The sequence below is a fragment of the Anomaloglossus baeobatrachus genome, chromosome 2 (genome assembly GCF_048569485.1).
Source record: "Anomaloglossus baeobatrachus isolate aAnoBae1 chromosome 2, aAnoBae1.hap1, whole genome shotgun sequence".
Taxonomy (NCBI): domain Eukaryota; kingdom Metazoa; phylum Chordata; class Amphibia; order Anura; family Aromobatidae; genus Anomaloglossus; species Anomaloglossus baeobatrachus.
The window spans coordinates 436,186,859-436,204,598 of record NC_134354.1 but is presented as its reverse complement, the minus strand read 5'-3'; the positions used below and the strand labels follow the sequence as shown (position 1 = coordinate 436,204,598).

The 17,740-nt window shown below is 43.7% G+C and overlaps 1 protein-coding gene across 2 annotated transcripts in view; it reads left to right on the top strand.

Moving 5' to 3' along the window:
• The window catches only part of RAD51D (RAD51 paralog D), an 81,057-nt gene that overhangs the window by 5,346 nt on the left and 57,971 nt on the right, over window positions 1-17,740 (top strand). Inside the window, exons 2-3 of one of the 2 annotated variants that reach the window (XM_075334179.1) lie at window positions 6,156-6,260; window positions 14,437-14,498. In XM_075334179.1, coding sequence (XP_075190294.1) covers window positions 6,179-6,260; window positions 14,437-14,498 — 144 coding nt within the window. In that variant the 5' untranslated portion in view covers window positions 6,156-6,178. The remainder of the gene's footprint in view (window positions 1-6,155; window positions 6,261-14,436; window positions 14,499-17,740) is intronic. The other variant, XM_075334180.1, reaches the window with a different exon arrangement.

The following is a 17,740-nucleotide window of genomic DNA, read 5'->3' as shown; positions in this document are numbered from 1 at the left end:
GCTGAAAGCGTCGTGGGACCTCTGTGGATTACGTCGGACCTGGAGGGGTATTTAGGAATTTTAATAAAATGGTGAAAGAGGGTGTTTTTTTTGTCTTTTATTCCAAATAAAGTATTTTTTTGGGTGTATGTGTGTATTTACTTTCACTTACAGGTTAATAATTGGGGGTGTCTCATAGACGCCTGCCATGATTAACCCCTTATTACCCCGATTGCCACCGCACCAGGGCAATTCGGGATGAGCCGGGTAGAGTCCCGGTACTGTCGCATCTAATGGATGCATCAATTCCGGGCGGCTGCTGGCTGATATTATTAGGCTGTGGGGCTCCCCATCCTGAGAATACCAGCCTTCAGCCGTGTGGCTTTATCTTAGCTGGTATCAAAATTGGGGGGGACCGCACGCCGATTAATGATCTATTTATTTTACTGCAAGATATAGACCCGCCGACCGGCGGCTGTGATTGGGTGCACTGAGACAGCTGTCTCTCAGCATGGGGGCCTGTCTGCCTGTAACCAATCATAGGTGCCGGTGGGCGGGGGAAGCAGTGAATACGAGATTGAATAATGGGCGGCCGGCATTTTCGAATCAGGAAAAGCCACCAGAGTTTTGTGATAGCCGTGCAGCGCCGCGCCGGTGAGAGTGAGTGAATGAGTCAGTGAGTGAGAGAGTGATTGATTTTCTGACAAGCAATGAATTTATATCACTTCTAGGCATGCTCAGAAGTAAAAACTGGATCCGGTACATGCTTCCGGCGTTTGAGGCATGCCACCGAATCCGGGGCGCATAGACTTTCATTATGCACCATGCCGCACAGCGCCGCATCCGGTGCTATGCAGTTTTTTGCCGCTGGCAAAAAAGTTTCTCTCTGATGCGGCCGCCGGAGTGATGATTTTGGCCGCATACGGCAAAAACTGGATCAAATGCGAGTACTTGTGGCACAATCCGGTGCTCATAAAAGTCTATGAGGAAAAATCTGCACCCGGCGGCAAAAAAAACCGGATGCGTTTTTCCCGCAAAGTGCCGGATTGTGCCGCTCAGCAAAAACCTGATGTGTGTACATACCCTTAGCCACAAAAAGTTGCTAAAGAGGTTTGCTGTTCACAGACTGCTGTATCCAAGTATATTAATGGAAAGTTGAGTGGAAGAAAAAAGTGTGGTAGAAGAAGGTACACAAGCAACCAGGATAACTGCAGCCTTGAGAGGATTGTTAAGAAAAGGCCATTCAAAAATTTGGGGGAGATTCACTAGTAGTGGACTGCAGCTGGAGTCAGTGCTTCAAGAGCCACCACACACAGAGGTATCCAGGGCATGGGCTACAAGTATCGCATTCCTTGTGTCAAGCCACTCATGACCAATAAACAATGCTAGAAGCGTCTTACCTGGGCCAAGGAGAAGAAGAACTGGACTGTTGCTCAGTGGTCCAAGGTGTTGTTTTCAGATGAAAGTAAATTTTGCATTTTATTTGGAAATCAAGGTCCCTGAGTCTGGAGGAAGAGTGGAGAGGCCACAGTCCAAGCTGCTTGTGGAAACGTCACACTAGACCTCAATCAGTGATGCTTTGGTCAGCCATGTCATCTGCTGTTGTAGGTCCACTATGTTTTATCAACACCAAAGTCAGCGCAGCTATCTACCAGGAGATTTTAGCGGACTTCATGCTTCCCTCTGCCGACAAGCTTTTTGGAGATGGAAATTTCATTTTCCAGCAGGACCTGGCACCTGTCCACACTGCCAAAAGTACCAATACCTGGTTTAATAACCAAAGTATCACTGTGCTTGATTGGCCAGCAAACTTGCCTGACTTAAACACCATAGAGAATCTATGGAGTATTGTCAAGAGGAAGATGAGACACCAGCCCCAACAATGCAGACGAGCTGAAGGCTGGTATCAAAGCAACATGGGCTTCCATAACACCTCAGCCCCATTGATGTAGTAATTCATTCAAAAGGAACCCGACCAAGTAGAGTGTATTTACTGTACATACTTTTCAGTAGGTGCCAACATTTCTGAGTTTTAAAGTCATTTTTTCAGTTGGTCTTATATAATACTAGCTGTAGTACCTGGGCGTTGCCCGGGATAGTAACTGTCTCTCTCCCAGTCTCTGTATGTGTGTCGCTGTCTTTCTGTCTTTTTCCTTGTCTGTCTGTCTTTTTCTATCTCTCTGTCTGTATTTGTATCAGTTTATCTGTCTCCATCTCTGTGTCTGTCTCTATGTGTGTGTCTGTCTGTCTCACTCTTTTCCCCGGCTGTCTCTTTGCCGGTCTGTCTCTTCGTCAGGAGCGAGTGCGAAACGCGTGTCGAGGTGCTGGGCAGTGTGGTCTGACTCCTGGTTTGTATCTCCTGGCTCTTCTACTAGCCTAACGGGGGCTGCCATAGCTGTTTGCCCTGTTTTTCTTTATGCCTGCATATTGATCCCATTTGAGTATATTCAGTGCTGTGGGCTATGCCATATATCTTGTCATCTGCTGTGTAGCTTTGAATTATATGTCTATTATATTACGGTTTTTGAGTTATTCTTCCATATGTATGTATACAGCTGCACACTGGCAATTTATGACTAGCGTTTTTCATATATGTTAGCTATCCTGCTTTATATTGCACTTGCACTTTATAAATTCTATTTATGGCTGGCTAGTGAGATCTATCAAATAGAAATTTATGTATGAAAATTTTCTTAACCCAGGAGTCTACATTTTGGTAATAATTGTTTGTTTTCAACATTCATATTGACCATACTGCACCAGTTTGTCTTTGTATGTTTTTATGGGGTAGGGTGTTTTTATCTGTGGGTACCAGCACCAATTAAAATTTTGTAATTTTTTTGTAATATTTATATGATGAAATAAAATTTAAAATTCTTAACCATAGAGTTTTTTTAATTTAATTTAATTCTATGCAGACTCTATTTATTAGTTAATAGTTTTGATATGGTGAGGTTTGCTATGTTAATGTCTATTTAGAAATGGAGTTCTGTTTCCTTTTTTGGCTTAATAATCAGTTGCTATTTATAGCCTGTAGCTCCCACCTCCATTCAGTTTAATAGAGGCAGGATTTTTAGAGAGTAACTGTAGAGCGCGGGGTTAAATTTTCCCGCCCAAACATAGTCTATGACGTTCCCCGAGTCACATGAGGTGTTTGTGCAAAATTTCGTGAATGTAAATGCGACGGTGCGGATTCCTTTAGCGGACATACACTCAGCTTTATATATTAGATTTTTGAGTAAAATGTAAATTGTTCTTTTATTCTATAAACTACTGACAACATGTCTCTAAATTTCCAAGCAATACATTTTGTATTTATTTTCTGAAAATTAGAAATGGTCAAAATAACAAATAAATGCAAATAATGCAAAGAAAACGAGTTCATAATCATCTGGAAACAACAATACTAATGTTTTAACTCAGGAAGAGTTCAGAAATCAATATTTTATGGAATAACCATGATTTTCATCCCAGCTTTCATGTATATTGGCATGCTTTCCACCAGTCTTCACACTGCTTTTGGGTGACCTTATGCCACTTCTGGCCAGTAGAATGAGGTGTATATAAGAATAAGGCTGCACATCAAACTTAGATAATGGTATAATGCCTCAAGCATATGGAAAAATATTGGAATATACAATGAAAAATGCTACTTGCTAATTTGAACATGTGAATAATGAATTGCATACCTGCTATGAATATTAGGAAAAAGGAGATATTTAGCAATCGCATTGATCAATGTAACTGAGCCCCAAAACCTCGTCAAGGTATATCTCTATATTGGGGTCCCTAGCTCTGTGACCCTAACTGTGTGTCATCTCATTGCAATTAAAAACTGCTATGGGTGGAGAGGGGTAACTAAGGACTTTCTTATATAGGAGATGGAAAAAACATGGCCGAAAGGGGCGGAGCTGTGTTCACATTCAGAAAAAAAACTACATATAACTGAATAGGATAACTGAAGTGAGCACTAATATATATATATATGAGTGCAAGCCAAAAATACATACTATATATAAGAATAAGGCTGCACATCAAACTTAGATAATGGTATAATGCCTCAAGCATATGGAAAAATATTGGAATATACAATGAAAAATGCTACTTGCTAATTTGAACATGTGAATAATGAATTGCATACCTGCTATGAATATTAGGAAAAAGGAGATATTTAGCAATCGCATTGATCAATGTAACTGAGCCCCAAAACCTCGTCAAGGTATATCTCTATATTGGGGTCCCTAGCTCTGTGACCCTAACTGTGTGTCATCTCATTGCAATTAAAAACTGCTATGGGTGGAGAGGGGTAACTAAGGACTTTCTTATATAGGAGATGGAAAAAACATGGCCAAAAGGGGCGGAGCTGTGTTCACATTCAGAAAAAAAAATACATATAACTGAATAGGATAACTGAAGTGAGCACTAATATATATATATGAGTGCAAGCCAAAAATACATACTATATATAAGAATAAGGCTGCACATCAAACTTAGATAATGGTATAATGCCTCAAGCATATGGAAAAATATTGGAATATACAATGAAAAATGCTACTTGCTAATTTGAACATGTGAATAATGAATTGCATACCTGCTATGAATATTAGGAAAAAGGAGATATTTAGCAATCGCATTGATCAATGTAACTGAGCCCCAAAACCTCGTCAAGGTATATCTCTATATTGGGGTCCCTAGCTCTGTGACCCTAACTGTGTGTCATCTCATTGCAATTAAAAACTGCTATGGGTGGAGAGGGGTAACTAAGGACTTTCTTATATAGGAGATGGAAAAAACATGGCCGAAAGGGGCGGAGCTGTGTTCACATTCAGAAAAAAAACTACATATAACTGAATAGGATAACTGAAGTGAGCACTAATATATATATATATATGAGTGCAAGCCAAAAATACATACTATATATAAGAATAAGGCTGCACATCAAGCTTAGATAATGGTATAATGCCTCAAGCATATGGAAAAATATTGGAATATACAATGAAAAATGCTACTTGCTAATTTGAACATGTGAATAATGAATTGCATACCTGCTATGAATATTAGGAAAAAGGAGATATTTAGCAATCGCATTGATCAATGTAACTGAGCCCCAAAACCTCGTCAAGGTATATCTCTATATTGGGGTCCCTAGCTCTGTGACCCTAACTGTGTGTCATCTCATTGCAATTAAAAACTGCTATGGGTGGAGAGGGGTAACTAAGGACTTTCTTATAGGAGATGGAAAAAACATGGCCGAAAGGGGCGGAGCTGTGTTCACATTCAGAAAAAAAACTACATATAACTGAATAGGATAACTGAAGTGAGCACTAATATATATATATGAGTGCAAGCCAAAAATACATACTATATATAAGTTGTTTTTTTTCTGAATGTGAACACAGCTCCGCCCCTTTCGGCCATGTTTTTTCCATCTCCTATATAAGAAAGTCCTTAGTTACCCCTCTCCACCCATAGCAGTTTTTAATTGCAATGAGATAACACACAGTTAGGGTCACAGAGCTAGGGACCCCAATATAGAGATATACCTTGACGAGGTTTTGGGGCTCAGTTACATTGATCAATGCGATTGCTAAATATCTCCTTTTTCCTAATATTCATAGCAGGTATGCAATTCATTATTCACATGTTCAAATTAGCAAGTAGCATTTTTCATTGTATATTCCAATATTTTTCCATATGCTTGAGGCATTATACCATTATCTAAGTTTGATGTGCAGCCTTATTCTTATATATAGTATGTATTTTTGGCTTGCACTCATATATATATATATTAGTGCTCACTTCAGTTATCCTATTCAGTAGAATGAGGTGGACTCTGGTTGGAATTCAGCTGACAGTGGAATCGACATGTAGAGAAGCCAACTGTTATAAAATTGGGCCAGTGGTCTCTTAATTTTTGCCAGAGCTGTATATGTGTTTTCCTTTTTGTATTGAATAACTGAAATAAATTAACTTTTTGATGATATTCTAATTTATTGAGAAGCACTTGTATATTCTCCCTGTAGCCATTTGCTTCCAGGCATAGGGGCTGTGCAGAGAGCTGGTATGGTCACAGCGCAGACTGTAGGGTCACCACGCTGTGAGCACTCGCACAAACAGACCGGCAACACATACACCCTTCCGTGTTCTATAAGTGATTTCTTACCATTTATCCACAGATATAACCACTTAGTACAGTACCATGGTGATCTTGAGAGAAGGACTTTGTCCTGGACTAACAGCTGACATTATTATTCTCCTGAAAAAGCATCATGTGAGAACAGGTAAAATACTCTGCAGGATTACTGACCTCCCAACTCCTTCACCTTCCCATCTCTGGGCTGGAGCCCATCAACTTTTTATCTCTGTTGTTTTATCAAAGCACTTTAAGGCCTTATTCAGACAGTCAGTGAAAAAAACGGTTTCTTCATCAGTGTCAATTTTTACCATTAGGCTGTGTGCGCACGTTTGTGTTCTGCCGTAACAAATATTCTGCAGCGTTTTGTCACTGCATGTGCGTTTCAAAACGCAGCCAAAATGCTGCGTTTTGGATATATTTTCAATGCGGAATGAATGCAGAATTAATGTCTTCTGGATGCTTGCTCTGCCATAGACAGAGTGGAAAAAGCATCCAAAACGCACAAAAGAAGTGATATGTTGCTTTTTAGAATGCAGCGACTTGCTCAAAAAATTCGGCATGCAAATCGCCATGTTCTAAAACGCAACGTGCGCTTGGATTTTGCAAAATTCTCATAGACTTTGCTGGGGACGCAGAACGCATGCGTTTACACTGCAGTTTAAAACGCTGCGTAAATGCATGAATAATGCACGCGTGCGCACATAGCCTGAAGGCCGCTTTACACGTAACGACATCGCTAACGAGATGTCGTTGGGGTCACGGAATTCGTGAAGCACATCCGGCCTCGTTAGCTACGTCGTTGCGTGTGAAACGCACGAACGACCGCTAACAATCAAAATTACTCACCATATCATTGATCGTTGACACGTCGTTCTAATCTCAAATATCGATGCTGTTGCAGGATGCAGGTTGTTCGTCGTTCCTGCGGCAGCACACATCGCTGTGTGTGACACTGCAGGAACGAGAAACAACATTGTACCTGCGGCCGCTGGCAATGAGGAAGGAAGAAGGTGGGCGGGATGTTTGGCATGCCCATCTCCGCCCCTCCGCTTCTATTGGGCAGCCGCTTAGTGACGCTGCTGTGATGCCGAACGAACCTCCCCCTTAGAATGGAGGCGGTTCGCCGGCCACAGCGACGTCGCTTGGCAGGTAAATATATGTGACGGGGACTAACGATGTTGTGCGCCACGGGCAGCGATTTGCCCATGACGCACAACCGACGGGGGTGGGTGCTTTCACCAGTGACATCGATAGCGATGTCGCTGTGTGTAAAGTGGCCTTTAGGCTATGTGCCCACGCTGCGGATTTACCGCGGATTTGCCGCGGATTTACCGCGGATTTGCCGAAAATCTGCAGCAGCGGCACTTCCAAGCCATTTCAATGGCATTTTGGAAATGCTGTGCCCATGCTGCGGATTTTTCCGCGGCGGATTTGCCGCGGATTTTGATCCGGAAAAATCTGCAGCATGTCAATTATTGTTGCGGATTTTGTTGCGGATTTTTCCCATGCAAGTCAATGCAAGGTGTAAAATCCGCAAGAAATCCGCAGGTCTGTTCCCACAGGCTCTTTTTCCTGTGGATTTGGTGCGGATTTCGCAAACAAATCCGCAGGAAGTGATGTAGGATAGTTCAGGAAGAGGAAGTTTCACCATTTTGTAGTGTAGAGTAGTGGCAGTGTAGTCGTGTTGTGTCCGGACTCTGGATTGCCAGCTAAAAGCAGCTAGTTACAGGCTCCTTGCTTTTAGCTGGCAAAACAGGATCCCAGGTCTTTTTTCACAATTCTTTTTTAAAAAAAAAAAAATGTGCTCCGCTGTATTTTCACTGTCCAGCCCGATGCAAGCAAGCAACTGAGGGCTGTGCATCTCAGCGGGATAAGGCTGAAACATTCTCTGCCCCTCCCGCTGAGAAAAACAGTCCTCAGCTGCCCCTGAAAATGGCGGCTCCGTTGTGAAGCGCCATTCTCAGGTGCTGTACCGAGGCTCATCCAGCTGCCCTGATGCATTTGGCTGGCTGGGTAATACGGGGTTAATGCCAGTTTTCTGCAAACTGGCACTAAGCCCGAGGTTCATAATGTCATGCCTGTGTAGACACGGCCATTATGAACCTCCGTTTGGTAATAAAGAAAAGAAAACATTTTTTTTAAAAATTTTATTTGAAAGAAAAACACACACACATCCCTGATTGCCATCTTTATTACTCCCTGAATCCCCCGACGATAATCCATGACAGCTCCGATGTGCACCCGGCTGACCCGGGCACTGACGTCAGCCGGTGACAGCAGCCGTCAGTGTATTATTAAATGCTGCACAGCTCTTTTCCGGCAGCTGGGAACGTCTGATATCAGAGCCCTGGTCAGCTGACTTGATTCGCGAGCGCAGGCGGGTCAGCTGACTGCACACCGACAGCTGACGATGTGCAGTCATGTGACCCGGGCACGGACGTCAGCCGGTCCCAGCAGCCGTCAGTGTACGAGATGCTGCAAAGCTCTCTTCCGTCTGCTGGGACCGGCTGACGTCCGTGCCCGGGTCAGATGAGTGCACATCGTCAGCTGTCGGTGTGCAGTCAGCTGACCCGCCTGCGCTCGCGAATTAAGTCAGCTGACCAGGGCTCTGATATCAGACGTTCCCAGCTGCCGGAAGAGAGCTGTGCAGCATTTAATACACTGACGGCTGCTGTGACCGGCTGACTTCTGTGCCCGGGTCAGCTGATGCTGTGAAGTCAGCTGACCCGAGCTCAGCTATGAACTGAGCTGACCCGGCCAGTGAGTTCTGCCGCTCCCAGCAGCCGGCAGAGAGCTTTCCTGTGATATTGTCCTGGATTAACCTCTGAGGCTTGGGAGTAATAAAGATGGCAATCAGGGATGTGTGTGTGTTTTTCTTTCAATTAAAATTTTTAATAAAGGTGTTGTTTTCTTTTTTCCCAAACGGAGGTTCATAATGGCTGTGTCTACACAGGCATGACATTATGAACCTCGGGCTTAGTGCCAGTTTGCAGAAAACTGGCATTAACCCCGTATTACCCAGCCAGCCAAATGCATCAGGGCAGCTGGATGAGCCTCGGTACAGCACCTGAGAATGGCGCTTCACAACGGAGCCGCCATTTTCAGGGGCAGCTGAGGACTGTATTTCTCAGCGGGAGGGGCAGAGAATGCTTCAGCCTTATCCCGCTGAGAAGCACAGCCCTCAGTTGCTTGCTTGCATCGGGCTGGACAGTGAAAATACAGCGGAGCACATTTTTATTTTTAAAATAACAGTGAAAGGGAACATGGGACCACATTTTTTGGCTATAAGCTGCGGCCACCACCACTGGGTTATTATATACAGCCTGTTAGAATGTAAGAGCCCAGTGGTGTTGGCAGAGCCCAGTGGTGTTGGCCGCAGCTTTTCTGTATAAGCACACTGTGAGACTGCTAACAAAATGGATAATGGAGAAGAAAGGAGGGTTGGGACAGGAAATGACATAAAGAGACTTTTTTTTGCCTTCAAAACAGTCAAAGCTTTATTCAGAAACACATTAGAGTACAATGGACAAAATCCGCAACGAAATCCGCGTCAAATCCGCAGCTATGCTAAGGTGCGGATTCTGGGGGAAAGCTGTGGATTTTGAGGCAGAAAAATCCGCAGCAACATTCTCTCGTGGACACATAGCCTTAGAGTTTCATCAGGTTTTCGAGTAAGAATTAAAGGGAACCTGTCATCAGAAATTTCGCCCAAAAGCTAAAAGCTTCCCCCTCTGCAGCTCCTGGGCTGCATTCTAGGAAGGTCCCTGTTATTATTGTGCCCCATGTGAGACCAAAATAAAGCCTTTATAAAGTTCTACCTTTTTGTATGCAGCTTCTGTAAATCTGTCACAGGGGCGGGCTCCCTGCCGTACGTTATTCTGCCTCCTGGTCCTGTATGCCGCCCCCATCGCTCCTTTCCATATCTGATGCACCGCCCACTGCTCCAGCCATCCCCACGCATGCCCAGTGCCAGTCTCACAGGACTGAGCAGTGTGACCGCTGGTGACGTGTGCGCAGGCAAGTGATTATGGACGGGACTGTGACTGTTATCAGCAAGTACCCGGCCATAATCTCGTGAGCGCGCAAACCTCTCCAGCATTCACACTGAGCTCAGTGTAGATGCTAGACTGTATGGGCTGCTTCCAGGGATGACGTCCCTTTGTCATGTGATAGTATTTCGAACACGCCCCTATCACATGACAAAGGGACGTCATCCCTGGAAGCAGCCCATACAGTCTAGCATCTACACTGAGCTCAGTGTGAATGCTGGAGAGGTTTGCGCGCTCACGAGATTATGGCCGGGTACTTGCTGATAACAGTCACAGTCCCGCCCATAATCACTTGCCTGCGCACACGTCACCAGCGGTCACACTGCTCAGTCTGGTGAGACTGGCACTGGGCATGCGTGGGGATGGCTGGAGCAGTGGGCGGTGTATCAGATATGGAAAGGAGCGATGGGGGCGGCATACAGGACCAGGAGGCAGAATAACGGACGGCAGAGAGCCCGCCCCCGTGTCAGATTTACAGAAGCTGCATACAAAAAGGTAGAACTTTATAAAGGCTTTATTTTGGTCTCACATGGGGCACAATAATAACAGGGACCTTCCTAGAATGCAGCCCAGGAGCTGCAGAGGGGGAATCTTTTAGCTTTTGGGCGAAATTTCTGATGACAGGTTCCCTTTAACTGATGGAGATTTTTCAAGCTTCTCCTATCAATCAGTGAACAAAAGACCTCGCACGGATAGCATCGGAGTGCCGTCTGATGTATTTCACAGACCCAAAGACTTGCACTGGCAAGTTTGATCCAAATCAAAATCGGACATGTCCCTGTCATTTGATTTGGTGTGGTCCACTCCGTCTGCAAAATAATGTGCACGTGAACAGCCATGTTGACTATAAGGGTACGTGGCTACGATCAGGAATAGCAATGTTTTTGACAGAGAGTGTTTTCCCTCCATCAATAATGTTGTATAGTAGAAGCATAGTGGATGGGATTTCTAGAAATCTCCTGCCCACTGTGCTTGTTTTCTCCTCAGTGGAAACTGACCTGCGATGCGGCTTTTTGAGCAGCATGTCAATTTATGTTTGCGGAGACGCGAGTGTTTTCCGCAGGGAGAACAGAAAGAAAGTTCGCACAGACAGCTGCAGTCTCCTACGGACAACACTTGCGTGTCTGCTGCATATCCAGATTTTGTGCACCCACCCTAATAGCTCCATCCATAAAAACACAGATCACATATGAAAAAAAATAACTTTTTATTAGTTGTCTTTAATTAAAAAACACATGTGGCTGACTGCTGGCAGTTTTGCTTAGATGACCTTGCAGAGGTGCACACTGCGATTGAACACCTAGCCTTCTGCTTATGTTGGGAGCTTTTCACTATACGGAAGCCGAAACTGTGTTCTTTCAGTCTCTGGCTGGCTGTTATGCAACTGCACACCTCTTATATAATTGTATAAGAAACCACAGCAAACTGGTTTCCTATACAGAGGAAACATATACCATGCAATATACATTTCTTTACAGTCGGTCCCTATGGTGGACAGATGTCTTCAGCATCCATCCTTACTGTGCACACTGTTGGGTACATAGCTACTGAGAAGACATGAGCCAACCCAAACAGTAAATTTCTGTGTTCGTACCGAACATAGACTTTATAAACAAATCAATATTTGGGTGCTTTACGCATGCTAACCACTTCAGCAAGCATCACTGTGCTCGGGTACACTCAGTGCTCAGCCCTCTTCCCAGTATGAGCCGCTTGCAGTGTCTGAACGGTTCACACTGAGGGTAACATCAGTGTGATCGTATGTAATGTGTACAGATAAATAAAATATATATAATGGACCAACCCCACCTTCCCTCCAGAAGTGATCTGTTTATGGCTGGCTGCATGTGGGCGGAGACCTGAGCTGCCCAATCAGTGACTTCCAATGAGGGTCAGGTCAAGTCCGGGTCCCACACAGAACATTACGAGTATATACATTCCAGCTGAACCCGCCAAACCCCAAACTTCACCAGATCCACTCATCTCTACTCCTGAGTGTATGCATTTGGCAATGGGCACACGTGCAGTGTGGACTGAGCCTTAGCCAGTGCATTTTCTGATTGTATATTGCCTAGCTGTTTCAGTACCTTAGGTGTCCCAAGTTTAAAGGAGTTGTCCGACATAAACTCCAAAAATGTTTTTAAGCTAATCTGTGCTGTATTGTCATCTAAAACATCCCAACATTATTTTTTTTTTGTTTTCTTACTTTTGTTCCTCTTGAATTATCCCTTTATTCTCTGCAGCTCTATGTTTACCTGCAGCTCAACCAAACATGACATCTTCCTATGCCGAACTTCAGTCAGAGCTGGCACCGCCCACCCTCACCCTCTGCCCACCCTCTGCACACACATTCCCTGTCAATATTCTGCCCCAGCAGCTGACAGATAAATGAATACTATGTAATGAAAATTTATATAACCCCTAATGGCAGTCTATAGGATATGTACACACACACACACACACACACACACACACCTAGAGTTATATAATCCCCCCCCCCTCATGGACTCTGTCTCCTCTGCCCCCCCCATCACCCCCTCTGCTCTGTCTCTTTCCCATGCACTGTCTTCTCTCTCCCTGCACTCTCATCTCTACTGCCCCCCCTACCCCCCTCTGTCCCTCACCCGTGCATTGTCTTCTCTATCCCTGTACTCTCTCCTCTGCACCCCCTCTCCCCGCTCTGTCTCTCACCCGTGCAATGTCTTCTCTGCGGCCCCACCTACCCCCCGCTCTGTCTCTCCCCCTGCACACTCTTCTCTGCCGGTTTTTGCCACAAGGCACAATCCGGTTTGTGCCTGATGCAACGGATCCGTCACAGATTATGTAAAAGCTGATGCGACGGATCCAGCAAAAAAAAAACAGATTTTTTTTTTTCCCCTTTTTCATGCCAGAGAGAGAGAGAGAGAGCCCCCATCATCACCGCACACACGCAGGCACTACCGCACCCATCATCACCGCACACATGCAGGCACTACCGCACCCATCATCACCGCACACGCACAGGCACTACCGCCCCCATCATCACCGCACACTCGCAGGCACTACCGCCCCCATCATTACCGCACACGCTCAGGCACTATTGCCCCCATCATTATGCCGGATGACGCCGAATCCGGCACTCCAAAGGCTTCCATTATACAACATTCCGTATGGCGTCTGATTCGGCATGGTCTTTTTTTTCGCCGCAGCCAAAAAACTCTGCATGCTGCCTCCTTTACGGCCGCCTGACGATTTTTTTATGGATCCGGCGCACGCCGGATGCAACGCGAGGCCATCCGACACAATCCGGCGCTAATACCAGTCAATGAGGAATAAAGCTGATCCGGAGCTGGGGGAGAGGGGCTGACAGCAGGGCAGGTAGGTAGTTGCTATCTACTTACCTGCTCCAATGTAGCCCAATAGTGAAATAACAAAAAATAAGTAAAATAAGCCGAATAACCCCTTTAATAAATTTACCTTAATTAATTATGGTCATTTTATTATTATTATTATTATTATTATTAATAATAATAATAATAAATGCCCTGTCAAATTGCGTTTTTTATGCAAAAACCGCATGGAGTTGACTTCATCAACCACATCCTGATCGTGTCACAGGCGTGCCGTCTGGCTAAAGTTGTGTTACGCATTGAAATAGCATTTATTTACTTCCAGGCCATTGTGCTGCATTTACAATACTACCACCTTCTGTATTTTACTTTCCTTATTAAATTGCATGGGAACAGATTAAAGAGGATCCTTCATCCAGTTTTTCATGTTGAACTGGACACACAATGTAATATGCGCTGCACAGCAGAATAACACACTTTTTATCTGCTTACTTCACCTCTCAGTTGTGGAGAGATTAGGAATCTTAAAGTATTCTGCACATATAAACAGTATAGGATTGCACAGGATTAGACATAATAGGCTGCTGACTTCCAAACACAGTGCCACCTCTGTCCAGGGGTATTGCACTTCAGCTCCATTGAAGTAAATGGGGTTATGTTTGCAATACCACTCACAATCTGTGGACAGGCACGGCAATGTTTTTTGGTACAATGCAGCCATATTTTTGATAATGGTGTTTAATTCTCCCTTTACAAGCAGTAGAATTTGCCAAACCTAGGATGTGAGGCATAGTCAGTCCATTTTCTCATAGTCTGTAATTTGTCAATGGTAGGAGGGGCTGTTATGATAACCATGGAAAGACATTTTTTTCATAATAGAAGAGTGATTTGCAATGTTTACTAATGCTGTAACTACAAAATGTACTTTCCTTGTACTTTGTAGTGGTTGATTTGGTGGCATCTGATTTAGAGGAGCTTGCAAGGAAATGCTCTCTTTCATACAAGGTAAGATACTGTGTATGGCAATTTTTATCCCTTTAGCTTTGCTGCCACTTGAATACCCATTGAAACAGAGCTGTGTTCCTTAAAGGGAAGGTGTCGTCCAAAAAAAAAAAATTTAATAACGAAAAAAATGTAAAGTATTAATGTTTTAATGTTTTGTTTAAATATTATTTGTTTTTAATTGAGCAAAATATAAAAAATAAATTAAAAGTTTGATATTTTCCACTGTTAAACACTAGGAGGAGCAGCTGCTGAAATCCTACAGAAATCCCACTGTAGAAATAGCCTGGATTACAGCTGCAGTAAAGTGTGCAGAGTCTGCTCTCCTGTGTGTGATATCACAGCCCCCCCCCCTTCTCCCAATCTGGATGTTTACAACAGGATAACAGGGAATGAAATTTAGGATCACAGTGCAGAGCCATTTTGTTTTGACCAGAAATGTATAAAGTGTCACCAAGGACAGCAGGAGTATCACACAGGATAGGATTAGATACACAGCTCAGCAGACTATCACACAGGAGAGGATTAGATACACGGCTCAGCAGAGGGTATCACAGAGGATAGGATTAGATACCCAGCTCTGGAGACAGTATCACACAGGAGAGGATTAGATACCCAGCTCTGGAGACAGTATCACACAGGATAGGATTAGATACACAGCTCGGCAGACAGAATCACACAGGATAGGTTTAGATACAGCAACTCAGAAGACAGTATCATATAGGAGAGGATTAGCTACATGGCTCAGGATAGGATTAGATATAGCTCAGCAGGCAGTATCACAGGATAGGATTAGATACATGGCTCAGCAGGCAGTATCACATAGGAGAGGATTAGATACACTGCTCAGCACAGTATCATATAGGAGAGGATTAGATACACGGCTCAGCAGGCAGTATCATAGGAGAGGATTAGATACACGGCTCAGCAGGCAGTATCACATAGGAGAGGATTAGATACACGGCTCAGCACTCAGTATCATACAGGAGAGGATTACATAGAGGATTAGATAGACAGCTCGGCAGCTAGTATCACACAAGATAGGTTTAGATACAGCAACTCAGCAGACAGTATCACACAGCATAGGATTAGATACTGTCTGCTGAGTTGCTGTATCACACAGGAGAGGATTAGATACACGGCTCAGCAGACAGTATCACATAGGACAGGATTAGAGGGGGAGCGGGTGGGTGTTAGTGGAGACAGTAGCAGCGGCAGCGGGGGGTGAGTGACGCCGATACTCACATGCTCTGCATACAGGCACACAAACACACAGCTCTGCTGCATGGACGCCGGCGGTGGGGGAGAGCGGGGCTGGGTAGAGTGTGGGGAGGGGATGTCATTGGAGATGGTAATCCACTGCTGCACGCCGCTCCAACTGTCGGTAACGTTACTGTTCTAGGATCTGTTAGGATGGGTACTGCTTGCTCTTTCAGATCCTGGCTGTAGGGGAAAAATGCAGCCCAGCCGAAAGCGTGGGCTGTGGAAAAATGGCGGCTGAACACACCCACGGCTGTGAATTGGGCAGCCCACATAGGCGTTACCATTTAATTTGTAATAGAACTAAAGGGGTCGGAATCCGACTACTATCGCCTATCCATGAGGTGCTGTAAATTGGAATGTAAAATCGCAGCCCCCATTGCCAGCTTTCCAGCATTATAAAAACTGAAAGACATCTTTATTTAAAGCAAGATAACATAACTGCATGTTATCTTACAAGTAATAATTGTCTGGATTATATAAATTCGCGACACCTTCCCTTTAATCTGTGGTTCACCACTTGTTGAAAACCTTAACTATCCATGGCTCCAGGGAGAGCAGAACAGTAGGCAGCACCTACCTTAGGTTTAAATGTGTCGATTGCGGCCATTAAATGATCTCCAATCGGCTACGTACAAGTTGATTGGCAGTTTTTTTTACCCAATAATGTCCAAGTTTTGTAAATTTGCCAATGTAAATTTATGATGCTGAATTAAAGCTCCTGCAATCTTGCAATAGCAGGTGTGGTCCCTTGCTGTCAAGACTGAGACCATGGCTAGAAGACAGAAATGGTTTATTATAGCTTCTGTCTTCTATTTTGCCAACTACATAGTGCTCAGTAAGCATTATACAGTGAACAGAAGCATTAACACTGTCAATGCCTGTGTAGAAATAGCAAAGCTATTGGGTCCTACCTAGATCAGCTCTGCAAGTGAAGTCTGGTGCAACAAGGGGCTGATTCCTGTAACTGGAGTTTCAAAAACAATGTTTCCCAGAGATCATTTATGATTTCTAGCGTGTAATGAACAAAAAGTGTGTGTATAGCTATAAATGTGTGTGTGTGTGTGTGTGTGTGTACTTTCTTACAAGAAATAAAATGTCCTCAGAACAAAAAATATGATTTTATATAAAATACATTTTATTACATACATACAGCAAAACAGCCTATATTCTAGGTATTCACACAAACGTGATAGCATAGAGAATTAATTTAACAGGTTACTTGGTGTGAAACCTAGACGGTATAAAATATAAACAAAGAAAATTGGCTTTTTATTCTATATTTGTATCAGAAATAGAAATTATGTAAGTTGCATAAAACAAAATCTATTAGCCATGTCAGTGAACAAAATCTAAAACCATTTTTGACTATAAAAAAAAAAAAAAAAAAACAGGCAAAATTGGTCAATCATTAACCCCTTCACGACCGGCCGATTTTTCGCTTTCCGTTTTTTTTTTTCGCCATTCTTTTTCTGAGAGACGTAACTTTTTTATTTTTCAGTCAATATGGTCATGTGAGGGCTCATTTTTTGCGGAACGAGCTGTACTTTTAAATGAAACCATCAGTTTTACCATATTGTGTACTAGAAAATGGCAAAAAAATTCCAAATGCTGAAAAATTGCAAAAAAAGTGCGATAGCACTATGGTTTTTGAGATATTTTATTCACTGTGTTCACTATATGGTAAAACTGATGTGTGGGTGTGATGCCTCACGTCAGTGCGAGTTCGTAGACACCAAACATGTATAGGTTTACTTTTATATAAGGGGTTAAAAAAAAATCGGAAGTTTGTCCGAAAAAAGTGGCGCACGTTTTACGCCATATTCCGTGACCCGTAGCGTTCTCATTTTTCGGGATCTTAGGCTCAATGACGGCTTATTTTTTGCGTCTCGAGCTGACGTTTTTAACGGTACCATTTTTGCGCAGATGCTACGTTTTGATCGCCTCTTATTGCATTTTGCGCAAAAGTTGTGGCGACAAAAAAA